The 13,741-nt window shown below is 40.1% G+C and overlaps 1 protein-coding gene across 5 annotated transcripts in view; it reads right to left on the bottom strand.

Annotated features, from left to right (window-relative positions):
* AKAP6 (A-kinase anchoring protein 6) overlaps positions 1 to 13,741 on the bottom strand; it is a 514,317-nt gene that overhangs the window by 348,382 nt on the left and 152,194 nt on the right. For 4 of the 5 annotated variants that reach the window (XM_045067871.1, XM_013047435.2, XM_045067872.1 and 1 more), the window contains one exon: positions 1,498 to 1,855. In XM_045067871.1, the coding sequence (XP_044923806.1) occupies positions 1,498 to 1,821 (324 nt within the window). In that variant the 5' untranslated portion in view covers positions 1,822 to 1,855. Of the gene's footprint in view, positions 1 to 1,497; positions 1,856 to 6,227; positions 6,416 to 13,741 lie in introns of those variants that run through there. The other variant, XM_013047436.2, reaches the window with a different exon arrangement.

The raw sequence follows: 13,741 nt of genomic DNA, 5'->3' as shown, positions 1-13,741 counted from the left end.
ACTTCAATCCCCACCCCCCATTCTCCTTTAATCTTTTACCATCCTTTCTTTGTAAATCTAAGATTTGGGGGCACAATAGTCAACTTTCCTTCCAACCCCAAACTCTTTATTTACTTACTTATTTACATGTAAGTGCAGCATTAGGGGGAACAGGAGAGGAGCGGTGAGGTGAAGCCCCCAACGTCCATTTCACTCCAGCCTCGAGGAGTGGGAGAGCTGCTCTTTTGATTAAAAGAACCCTATTTCAACAACTGAGACATATCATTTCCATTGCCACAGAGAGGAAACAGCCTAGCCTGCTTTTTGAAGCTGGTTCCCAGCCATCTCTCCACTACCTTTTTTGTACTTTTCTCCTTCCCAAGATCCTGTGGGAAGACCACACAGGCCTGTTCCACCTGGAAGAAGCCCAGCCACCTTGCCATTCTGGCTTTCTTTGTTCTCTCTCTCTCTCTCTCCCAGTGCTCTCCTTCCCTCTCTTGGACACTCTCTCCAATGCCACAGCTGGGCTCAGGACCTGTTGAACCAGCCTGAGAAGGCTGAGTCAGCATACTCGAGGCTTTAGGGAACATGTTCTCTCAACTTAACTGCCCATCCTCTATTCTCACACTGATGGCTGTAGACTATAAACCATTTAAGTGTTAAGATTAAGAATCTGTTTGGTCTTTGGTTTCAGATCATTGAGGATGAATGAGCTTAGGTAAAATAATTCTCCTTAGGATCTCATCAACTCACTAGAAATTTCCATTAGGGTTTGCCCAGACTGGCTATAAATCTGCCTTGCTTTGCTGGTCATTAACCTAGTGTGTTTGCCTCAGGGACCTGGAAGAGAGGAGTGGCTATGACAGAACAAGATTCACTGTACTGTGGGGTCCCTAGGCCAACATCTCTATTAATAGCACTCCTTACCAGCACCTCCATTTCAGTATCAACAAAAGTCAGGCTTTTCAAGGGCTCTAGAAGCCACAGATATTTTTTTTACATCTGAACTCTGAATGAGTTGTTATAAAAGCACCTTTGTTCTGCAGGATGCATTGTACCTGGATGAAAGGACTCATTCTAAAAGGAGAACACTGCCCTTCCCCATCATCCCAGAATCTACTCTTTGCCACAAAGGTGGCATCAACTGCAAGAGAAGATAATAATCATAAACCATACTCACAATCGCAGCTCAGTACGATCTTTTACCTGTGAGTCTTTTTATTAAACCTTTTTATTATACTTTTATTTCCACAACTGATTTCTATGACACTGCACCAAAATGCCCTCCCCTTCCCCCGCACCTCTGCATTATCCCTTTAAGGTCAGTTGGATTCTAGATAATCAACCCATGAAGTAAAACCAGGAAAGAATGAATTCTGCCCCTGTGTATCAAACCGGCTATTCTGTTTTTATTCCTGGGCGTTTCCTCATTGCAAGTTACAGAGCGCAGGCTCTAGGTGCTACAACTTTTTTCAGACTTCTGTCTAGAATGGACCTAAGTCGAGAAACCGTCCTTACCTTTAGTTGAACTAGATGCACATCCACATGCTTGCTGTCTGAATCCTGCTGGACTGAATAGGTGAGGTCCCGGACCCTCTCTGAGGTCATCCGGAGCCAGGTCTCGATCTCAGGTAAGTGGAGAACAATCTTCCAGTCAGCCCCTGTATGCAGTGGGGGTGGCTTTTCATACTGCTGGTCGGAATCCATGTCCTTCATTGCCTCTCCTCCCTCACCCTGCTCCACAGTGGGCGTCAAGTTGATGGCCATGGGTGAGGCATCAGTAGCCATGGGATCCAGGTCCTGTGACCTCAGCGGGGAAAGTGTCACGCTCATGGTTAACATGGAGAATTCTAAACCTTACTTCTTTCCAAAACAGCTGAAAGGCAAGAGGAAAGAAGAAAGCAGGAAAGAGTCAGACAAGATTGCCAAATAAAGAAATGATACTTCGCAGAAGAAACAGGATTTCTAAATTAAGCCCGATTTCTAAATTAAGAAACCATAGCTCAAGGCAAAAACAGAAGGAGGTGTTGTGAGTTTCTACATAGTAGCCCCAAGACCCAGAGTACAACAGGAACACAAAACCACATGGTATTGCCTACCCCACCATCCATTCTCTCCTCATTCCTTATTAATAAATCCTGATTTTCAGCATACATATTTCTGCTAAGAATTTAAAACTACATATCCTATCTCCATGGCAGCTAGGTATGCTAAGTTCTGACCAAGGGGAGATAAGTGGAGCTTTTGTACAGAAAGCTTGTAGAGCTGCATAAAGGGAGCTGACTTAAGGAGGAGCCTTCTTTCTGCCCTTCTGTGTTTCCCCCTTCTTCTAGACTGCAATGTGCGCTTGATGGCTAGGGTTCCAGTTACTACCATGGACCAGGAGATGCTTTGCGGTATGCTGGTGGAAGATGGTAGAACAAGGTGGTGGGAACATGGATCCCACATGATAACAAGGAACTACTGTATCAGTCCTAGTCTGCTGCCCTGAATTTCTTTTATTGAGAGAAAGAAGGTATCTGGTTTTAGCCACTATTACTTAGGGCTTTTCTACTACCAGCACCTAAACATCACTTCAGCTATTATAACCCATACACTCAATACATAGGATAAGCAGAGAGGGAACATGTTCTAATTAACAAAACACTGAGCCGAATTCAGGAGAGGTTGCTCCTTTCTATGACATGTTATATAAATAGATATCATGTAGTATTCCAAACCTAAACTTTACCAAAAAGTATAAATCATGTGGGTTGGTATATACAGTATATCTAATTAACTATTAACTTAAATTACTTAATATTTGGTCATGTTGAAATTTTGCGAGGGGGAGGTTCTGGGATTTCAAGAGTAATAAATTGCTCTGAAACACATAACATTAAAATGTTAATTAAGGGGCACCTGAGTGGTTCAGCTGGTTAAGCAGCAGCCTTTGGCTCAGGGCTCAGGTCATGATCCCATAGTCCTGGGATCCAGGAGGTAGCCCCAGGTGGGCTCCCTGCTCAGTGGGGAGTCTGCTTCTCCCTATCCTTTTGCTCCTTCCCCCACTTGTGCTCTCTCTCTCTCTCTCAAATAAACAGAATCAAATAAATAAATAAAATGTTAATTAAATATATTTAAAACAACATAAGTGTAAGTAATAGTAAAGTTGATAAGCTTAAGAGGAAACTAGTTTTCTAATGTAATCATCTAAGCTATATAATTTATCTTTCTTCTAGAATCAGTTTAATATAAAAATAACAACTTTCGGGATCTTGTACATTAAACACTTTACAGAGACATTATTTTTAGTTTTAGGAGTAGGTTCTTCTACTCAAGGTAATGGGTTTTTCTTTTATTAGACATTTTCTGGTTCTACACATTCTAGCACCCTTCCCCAAAGAAGAAAGGTGACCAAACAAAATATGAAATTAAATGTGATTATCACAAAGTAGTCTGTATTTCTTTATATTCTTAATCTTAACTTAGTAACAACAGCAAAATTATTTTACCTACAAAAATAGAGGTGGGGGAAAGTTCTCATTTTTACCAGGAACATGTAATTTTCCATACAGAAATGGGCACAGAGAATAAAAAGACTTACTGAATTGACAAAAACCTTAAAAATAAGTTATTCCTACAACATATTATTTCAGAAGCCTTTCAGTGCTGGAGCATACCACCCCCTCCCAATTTCTTAAGATAAATGATAAGCAGCTTTATGGATGAATTTTTGAAAGCAAGGTTATTTGAGAAACTAAAATACAATGTCATAAAGTAGGTTTATCACTTTGGTACCTGCCTCAGAGAATGGTTTTAGGCTTCAACTCAACAGCTTTCTCCACCTGATTGCAAGAGGGACAAATCCATATCCCACATTTTTAACCACCCTTGCATACAGTTTTTTTTAAATAATATTAGACCTGGCTATTTTAAAAAACCAGTTAAGAGTTATCAAAACTCCAGGAAGAGTGAGCTACCATACTATTTATTTATATCCTAGCCTCAGACAGGCTCTGGTTCTGATTTCCCAAAGCACTTTTAAATTTTTAATCAATCCACCACTCTCTGGGGAATCTGTTCAGAATCACAATCCCAGAAAAGGAATCTGATACACAAAGGTTAATAAAGGCTTCCAGTGGAAGGTCACAGAACTGGTGATAAATGAAGATGACGTTGGTGTCACAGTACCAGTGTCACCACACTTACCTCTTCTAAGAAACCAGACTCACCCAAATTAGAAAACCAAAAGCCAGGGTAAAGTACAGTGAACTGTTTCAGCCACACACACACACCTTCTCAGACACCCAACCCCAGATACCTCCCAAGAGGCCTACACAACTGAAAAATGACACCTGGTCATTGTGTTTTCTCTGAAACTCCTAGATCAACACAGGGCCTTCTCTGGAATACACATCTTACTATAAACTAAAGAACATACTAAAAATAGGCTCAAAGCAACTTATGTCCCAACCCACAGCATTTCCATATATACCATCAGGCTGTGCCCAACACAGTGCAGTTCCATGTGGGGCAAGATGGTCCACATTTCTGAGTCTCAGATTCCTCATAGGTAAAATGACAAAATTGGACCTGACCGTAAGAATCTGGGATTACCTAGGGTTATTTATCTGGAGATTTCAAAGCCATCGGAAGCATCCTGCCTATACTGAGAACTGTGTAGACACTAAGTCCTAGCCCTCCATATTATCAAAGCACATGAACAGCATCGATGATTTGTCCTACTTCACGGAACAAAATAAAGTAGTACAATGCAAATTCCTTTTGTAAATTATTATTTACACATTATGTGTTGCTAATTCCTCCCAGAGAAACACATATATGAGATCCTCTCCCCGTAGAACTTGAAATTAAAGACTGATGACAGAGGTGTGGTTATATATGCAGAGGACATACAGAGTAAAATAAAAACATTAAAAATGTAGCTGGTGTTCATCACACATGAGTAAAGGGTAAGGAAAACTTACAATCAAGCTGCAAAGCAAAGTTTTCCTGCTTAAAATTTCAACATGGATGTGATGTTTCCATATTTAACTGACCAGACTGTAAACAAGAGTATTTCTATACCTCAGAGAAGTAAAGCAAATCAGTTCCATACTCAAATTTTATTTCAATTTCTGCCTATTTTCCCTCTTGTACAAATTTGCTGCTGGGGAAGGAATACCACATGTGTCATAAGAGCATAGCCAGCCTGGAAGGTGGCATAAAACTGATTAATTAACCATTTTCATGGAAAGTAATTACTATAAGCATTTAATTTTCAATTCTAGTAGCACACATCTAATGTACTTCCCATCGATAACTTATATCTATTTCTGATTTTCACCAAATCACATCTGATGTCAAAGATAAATTAATCATTTAAAGGAAAACTGCTTCACCTTTTAGAGATCTATAGTAACAATCTTTGTGTATATTTTTCTGCCCCCTCAGGACTACTCAAGCTTGCTTTTCCATCAAATTAATTACTCCATTTGAATGCAAATAGCAGGAAATGCAGCACAAGACTATTTATGTTCTTTTAGATGCCGTTAAGTTTCGTATTCTTCCTTTATAAGGAAGGCATCTTGCAAAAAGATTCCTTTCCAGTCACCGCGAAATTTTCTTTTAAAGCCAGCAGACAACTTCTGATGATGCAAATGAAAGCAGTGACCCAGATGTGTACAGGTGCCCACCCACTTACTCAGGTCCAAAAGTGCGTGACAGGGGTGATCAACCAGCTTTTTGGAACCCAGTGACCTCCCTCTTCCCTTCCCCCATCAAATGCTTAGCTGTGTCCACCTCTCCAGCATTAGAGATAATACCACCTTTATCCCAGCGGCTGTTAAAAATAACATAAATCAAATCCTTTCCTTTCCACAAATCCAAAGAAGGCTTGACATTTAAAGTACAAAACCTACAAGCAGTAAAGATTTTAAATTTTTTTTTTTTATTTGTGGGAGGGCTTTTCCCACCATATTCTATCACCCTACAGAAACAGAAGAAATGTACCATGGATTGCTTACTAACAAGGACTGGTTCTGCTATCTTCCTGACAGTCCACAAGTTTTTAGTTGAAACCTGATGTTAGCAGAATGCATTTGACTAAGTCACATTTAAATCAGACAGTGTTCTTCAACCAAGCTAGGAGACAGAAAAATGCAGCTACCCAGTCATCAAAGCTGCCCACCTCCTTCTCCCTTGTCTTGTCAATTTTTCCCTCTTAAATAAAAGAACAGAAAAGCTGGAAATCTGTCGCATGTACTCACTGTAAATGCTTTTGTCCCTAAAGGTCCTTCAGGATTAAGCATCTGGCTCCTCCTTCTCCCCCCCACCCCCACCCTCCGGTTCTTTTCCTGTGGCCCAAATAAGATAAAGCCTGGGGTCAGGGCTGCCCCTGGCCAGCAGGACACCGGTGAGTCTGTAGGGCACCCGCTTCATCTGCCCTCCCTAGCCTAAATCTCTTACAAAGAGAAGGCTACTCCGCTGTCCCTATTTGGAAGCTAATGCATAAGCTCCAGGCCTGTGCAGTTATAGTTAGGTCTTTTGCAAACAAGCCATGATAAGTGAGCAGAGAAAAGGGAGACAGTTGCCAAAACAAGGATCACTATGGAAAAGAGTGTCTGGGTGAACGGAGCACATCCAGTCTCAGTTCAGAAGAACCAAAACTGTGTATCTTAAAATCTGAGCAATCCTAAAGCGGAATAAATTAATAAATTTATAAATAAATGAATAGCACTACATTAACATAACCAGCTGACAAAGCCAATCTGAAGGAAATAGATTCAAGTTCCCTCTCCTTTCTTAGGGAGAAACTGTTCTTTCCAAGTAAGAACGTCATCATGTGTACAGTCTGAGAAGCAGTTTTACCATCCATGTAAAGCAACCCCAAATCTCTCAATCTTTCTGTGCTCTGCTTACTCCCCAAAAAACAAGTGAGAGACTAAGCATAATTGTAGCCAAATTAACAGATCTGCTTGCTACAAAGCACATGTTACAAAACTGAGATAGAGAAAATTGTTAGACATCGCTAAGTGTCCTTTTTTCCTCTGTCTTCATTTCTTTTACAATTCTCATAATCATTATTTATAGAACCTATTCATAGAAACCATGAATTTTGAAAGTTCCATTGGAATGTTTTCATTTTTGTCTAAGGTTAGCTCCCATGTTTTCATTGCATTTAGGAAAAATAAATAAACTTAAGAGGTGTACCCAGTATCTGACTCCAGCATTTTAGAATCAGGCTCTGTAAAAACACAAAAGCAAGTTTAATAAATTGCTGAATTAAATGTCATGGCCTACCTAGATGAAGAGGCTCTAATTCATCATCTGGTTTTAAATCTAGTTGCCCATGTATCTCCCTGGCCTCTTGTGAGGTCAAACATTGGGGAAACTTTAAATGGCTCTAAGTTCTTTATAGAGGGGGAGCCCAAGGGTTCCTGCCAAGTGTTAAGTTAGATTTTTACTTGGGGGGAAAAAGAGAGATTGGTTTTTGTAAGATGCTCCCAAGGAAGTTCCCATAATCACTGACTGATTCTTCCTGCCAGTGCTCTTCTCCTGTGCCAGCCCTCTTCTCCTGGCCCCAAGGCCTCCATATTCACCTGGAGTAACAGGGTTTAGAGAGATCACCACCATAACCCCAGATTAGTCTCACTTTCTAATCCTCCTGCCACAACAGAGCAGCCTGCAAGCAGATATCTGTGAGCAGGACTCAAGTGATGGGGTGCCTTGGGGGGCTGACATGTAAATAGTGGGGTCCTGACAGATTTCTGCAATTAAGAAGATTTTCTTGGTATCACTGATGTTTCCTCTCTTTTTCCCCTTTAACATGTCTTTTCTGCATGGCTGTATCCCCAGGTAGATGGTTGATTATATCCTGCTAATCACACAGAGATATCTCCCAGTCTCCCTTCAATCATCGCTAACTCCCTCACCCAGAGCACAGGGTCTTCCGTCAGCCATAACACACTTCATCAATCTCTTCCTTCCTTGGTCTCTCATCATTCCCTCCAACCCACCCCGAATTATTCAAATCCTTCTCCTGTGGCACAGACACCCAGATTGACTGGTCTAGTCACCATACCTCCCATATTTTCTTTCCCCACCAGAGCAGTCGGTTCCTATCACTCAATCCATTTGGCTACATCAACCAGTCAGCTGCAAATGGTGCCCATGGTCATGAGTGTGCAGACCTGGACTCAATGATGAGTGTTCCTATTTCTTACTCCCACCCCGATGGTGGGAGTAATATTATTGCTAATAATCATCTTTAAGCATTAGCCAGCTACCTTTCTGTTGTTCAAGAAAATGTCTTGAAAGGAAATGGATTGTAAAACTCTAACCCATAATCTACACGATTGTTGCTTTTGTCAATGCTATTAATATAAAGAAAATGAAACAAAATTCATTTCAAATCAACTGACATTACTGAGAATTTTATATAAGGTTTATGGGTTTATATGACCCATCATGTTTACCCTCAAGGAAATTCTAATAGGCACAATTTCTCTCCCTCCAACTCTCCCCACCCCACCTCCACCCCCCACACACGTACGAACACACTCACCCACTGATACCTATTACACAAGCAGGATGTGAGCCAAAAAAGCCTTATGAGTCTCCAGTAGATTGGAATTTCTCCTGAATGAAGGAAAGACAAGGAAGACTATTTTCTGGTAAGGTAACATTTGAGATAGACTTGTAAAAACAGGGATGATTTAGATGGGATAGAAGGGAAGTGGGGAAAGAATTCCAGCCTGTGTGGACATCTCAAAACCAAGAAGTTGGGAGAGTCAGCAAATAATTCAGCACTCAGAGGAAATGGGCGCTTGATGAGGGCCAGAAAGAGATAAGGCTCCAAGGCAAGTTGTGGACCAAAGAATGCTACAAAGTCCATACTGTGGAGTTTGGAATGAATCTCATAGGATGCAGAAACTCCAAAAAGATTGTAAAAGAAGAGATATAGGATTACAGTCACATTCTAAAATGGAACAGGAAAATCAATGCACATACTCTTATTTACCAAGAAAATGAAAGGAGAAATCAGCATTATGAGAGGATCAACATCCTCTTTTCCAAGTAGATTCCATTATTATAAAATGTAACCTTAAAAACCTCTTTCTAGTCAAGAAAAAAAAAAAGGAGCGAAGGAGAGAGAGGGACAGGGAGGCTACAAATCTGAGTTTTAGATCACAGTGATTAAAGGAGTTCTGTGCTCTGTCCTACCTACTCCATTAAATATAAAAGGAATTCTCCATTTTTAGTTCTCCATTAACCCTAGTACCATAGATTTAAAGTGGAAAATTTTTAGGGATTATTTTATGCAATGTTACTTTTTTCCTGTTCTAAAATTATTTTTAAATTAATTAAAAACTAATATATATTAATTCAAACACTACAAAAATAGATAATGTTGAAGTTAAAGGTTCTCTTCTGTTCCTATATTTTCATCCCCAGTCAATAAGTGATAAGAGGCTATTTATCTTTTGTGACCTCTTTATGTAAAGTAGAAAGGAAATGAACCCTAAACCCTATTTATTTTTAAAGTTTCTGAAGCCTAAATTAGTTGGCCTATATTAATGCAGCAATATACAAGTGTTTGCTAACTTAGTGTTTATTAACCTGGTGCTAATAGGTATCCTACAAAAAGTTGCTACTGACAAATAAATTGAAAGTGTTGGGTGACTTCTGGATAGAGATAGCAAACTGAATATATGTATCTAATTTTGCTTCCTCAAGAAATACCACTAACACCCCTGCAGAGGGTTTTTTTTATTTGGGAATTTTTCTTTTTTTAATATAAACACTCAAAAATGGGAGGAAAAACAGTTTGGAAACCAAAAATTTAATGAGTAAGTAATAAATGCCTTAGCTGACTTAAGAAAGCTAAATCCAGGGGCACCTGGGTGGCTCAGTTGGTTAAGCAGCTGAGATCAGCTCAAGTCATGATCTCCAGGTCCTGGGATCTAGCCCCTGCTCATCAGGGAGTCAGCTTCTCCCCCTTCCCATCTCCATTCACTCCTCTCCCTCCTCCCTACCTCCCACTCCTGCTCTCTTGAATGAATAAAATCTTAAAAAAAAAAAAAGCTAAATCCTAAACCAGCAGAGCAGAGAACAAAGAACCAACCTGATCTTACTTCAGAATCTTTAAAGCATTTTGGAATTGACAGAATCAGGCATCTCTGGAAATGGAGATGGAAGACTGTAAAGAATGAACTTCCCAAAAAGAAAAGTCTGACCTTTGCCCTGACTTCGAGGAGGTAACCTCTATACCTTGGAATTTCCAGAATGGCAGGAATATTTTTGTTATTTATTGTGGGCCCCTCAGCCCACTCCTGATAGTTTATGCTAACAAGGTGACTCATGATGGGGACTAGCCAGACAGAAAGACCCACCATGTGGTTAGAGGGCTTGGTCTTTAGGCAACCCCCTGGGCAAACATGTAACCAATCATACCTAAGTAAGGAAGCCCCAGTAAAAACTATGGACATTGACACTCAAGCTAATTTCCCAAGTTGGCAGTACTTCATGAGTATTGTCACACACTAATGACAAGAGGGCAATGCATCCCTGAGGATGTGGACATTTTGTGGTTGGAATCTTCTCAGTCCCAGATTCCACCCTATATGTTTCCTCCTTTGGCTGGTGCTGATTTGGATTCTTTTGCTATAATAAAACTAGAATCACAAGTATAGTACTCTCCTGAGTTCTGTTGAGTTTATCTTTCAAATTATCAAATCTGAAGGAGTCTATGAGAACCCCCCAAACTTATAATCAGCTGGTTTGAAGTAAGGATAGCCCCGAGGACCCCTGAACTTGCCGCTGGTGTCAGAAGTCTTGGGCATACTGGGCAGCCTTGGAGGACTGTGCCCTTTACCTTGAATTGGGCCTAACTCTGGCTGAAGAGGCAATAACACATTGAGATTGATTTAGATTGGACAATGTTTAAACATTTGAACAATGTTTAAAAATACTTTGTGTTGCTGGGTTGTTGCTCCCACCCCCAATTCTGGCAGAAGACTGGAGGTTTATTCTCCAAAAACAATCAATCAAAAGATCTCTGGACTTGGGGACAGTGATCAGTTGAAGACAGAAGTAACTTGAAAATGGTGAAGTGAGTTAACATATCATTCTGAGTGCTGATACCCTCTTCCCCGGCAGTCCCCTCTCCCAACTTGATTCTCCAAAACCTTTACCCTCCAGTCAAGAGACTAGAGATCCCCTATCTAAGATATCTGATCAGTCCAAGAAGATGAGATAATAAAACTAGAACATCCAGATCACCCTACAGTAACATTCACAATCAACAGGCCTGTCCAAATATTCAGAGCATTCATTCAGCATTCTATTCTCCTATTTCTAAATATGATCAGGCACTCAAGGATTAGCACAGATTTAGGGAAAGCTCTAGTATGGATAACAGGCCCAAAATAAGCAACATAAAAACCTCAACCTGGAGGAAACACGTCATGCAAGGAGAAGATGACTTGATTGAAAAAGAAAGATTACAAAGATAAGGGGCATCTGGGTGGCTCAGTCGGTTAAACGTCTGCCTTCAGCATAGGTCATGATCCCAGAGTCCTGGGATGGAGCCCCACATTGGGTTCTTTGCTCAAAGAAGAGTCTGTTTCTCCCTATCACTCTCCCTCTGTGCTCTCTCTCAAATAAATAAATAAAATCTTTTTAAACAAGTATTAAAAGAAGATTAACAGAGATAAGATACTATATCCATCAAACAAGAATAGAATTTTTTTTAAAGAAATATTTTTGGGACAAAAAAGAACTTTGAAAAAAGAAAACATGATAGCAAAAAGGGAAATTTCAATATAATGGCTCAAAATAAAGTTGAGAAAATTTCACAGAAAGTAAAGCAAAAAGATAAATAGACAGAAATTGGTAAAGAATAGGTAAGATAATTAGCAACCAGTCTAGGAGGCTCAACATTTGGAGAGCAGGAGTTCCTGAATGCAAAAGGAAAGAAAAAGGAAAAAATTATCAGTGAAATATTTTAAGAAATAGAAGAGCATGAGTTTCTAGATTAAAAAGACCCACCTAGTATATGAAAATAGACAAACACTAAGGCACTCTATTTGGAATCTCAGCATATTAGGGAAAATGAAAATTGGTTTAAAGGTAGAAGCATATACAAAGAATCATAAATTAGATTGCTTTGGATTTCTCAACAGCAACTCTGATACTGTGATTTATAATAAGAAATATATTTTTGGTCTACGTCCTCATTTCTGGCAGGAGCTCCTAAGACTTGGAATTTCCTAAGCACAAAGCAACGGGAGCATCTTTTGTTATAACAGTTGGCCTTTTGTCCTTGGTTCCCGAAATAGCACCAGAGCCATAAAGGTTAAATGAGTGTGTTATTCATAAGAAGTCCCTTTCAACCACACCTGAGTTTGTTAATGAGGGGACTTTTGGAAAGCCCTTGAGGATGGGGCTGCTTGCCAGAGAAACCAACCATGATTAAAGGGTTAGCACTTTCAGTTACAGCCCTCAATCTAGGAAAGAAGAGCTGGAAGTTGAATCACTCACTAATGATCAGTAATTTAATCAGTCATTCCTATGTAATGAAGCCGCCATAAAAACCCAAAAAGATGGGTTCAGAGAGCCACCAGATTGGTGAACAAAAACACATCCACGGGGACAGAAGCTCCTGTTCTCAGGACCCTTGGGGACCTCATCTTATGCATCTCTCCATCTGGCTATTCGTTTATATCTTTTAATATATTTCTGTATTATTTTTTAGTGACTTAATTTATTTGAGAGAGTGACAGAGAGAGTGACAGAGAACATGAGTGGGGTGAGAGGCAGAGGGAGAAGCTCCCTGCTCAGCAGGGAGTCTGACAGTTGATCCCAGGAGACTCCAGGATTATGACCTGAGCTGAAGGCAGATGCTTAACCAACTGAGCCACCCAGGTGCCCCTTCTTTAATATCTTTTGTATTAACCTGGTAATTTAGTAAGTAAACTGATTTTCCTGCATTCTGTGACTAGCTCTAGGAAACTAATCAAACCTCTGAAGTGGGTGGTAGGAGCCTGAGAAGAGGGTTGAGTTATAGCTGGTCAGAAACGCTGGTAACAACCTGGACTTGCAAGGGACATCTGGAGTAGGTGGAGGGAGACAGTCTTGTGGGAATGAGCCCTTAACCTGTGGGATCTGACACTATTTTCAGGTAGATAATGTCAGAATTGAGTTAAATTATAGGATACCCAGCAGTTACCATAGAATTGCTCAGTGTTGTAAAAACTACCACACATTTAGTGATCACAAGTGCCAGAAGTAGAGCACTGAAAATGGAGGAGACACACAGGAGTGTGTTTCTTGCAGCAACAACGGAAATTAGAAGATAACTGTTCTCCTTAGAAGGAAAAAGAATGATAGCATAGAGGAGCACTTGGCTGGCTCAGTCAGTAGAATATATGACTCGATCTCAGAGTCACTTTGGGTGTAGAGCTTACCTCAAGAAAAAGAACTTAAGAATTATAGCATAGAACTGTATACCAAAAATAGAGATTGATAAACAGTCCAAAGTGAGGATAGAATAAAGATATTTTCAGATACTTAAGTTCACAAAAAGCAACCTCCCACACATTTTTCTCAGAAGATATGGAAGTCTCTCCACATAGGCAACCAAAACAAAGGAAACCAAAAAAGTGGAAGTCGTGGAAAGCAGGAAACAACAATCAACATGGGGTGTGATGAAGAAAGCAAATCTCAGGATGGCAGCTGTGTACCAGATAAGGAAAGCATCCAGTCCAGAATAGAACAGGTC

The sequence above is a fragment of the Mustela putorius genome, unplaced genomic scaffold, assembly GCF_011764305.1.
Source record: "Mustela putorius furo isolate JIRA1106 unplaced genomic scaffold, ASM1176430v1.1 tig00003898_pilon_pilon_pilon, whole genome shotgun sequence".
Taxonomy (NCBI): domain Eukaryota; kingdom Metazoa; phylum Chordata; class Mammalia; order Carnivora; family Mustelidae; genus Mustela; species Mustela putorius.
The sequence above is the reverse complement of the archived record's forward strand: the minus strand, read 5'-3'. Positions and strand labels throughout refer to the sequence as shown.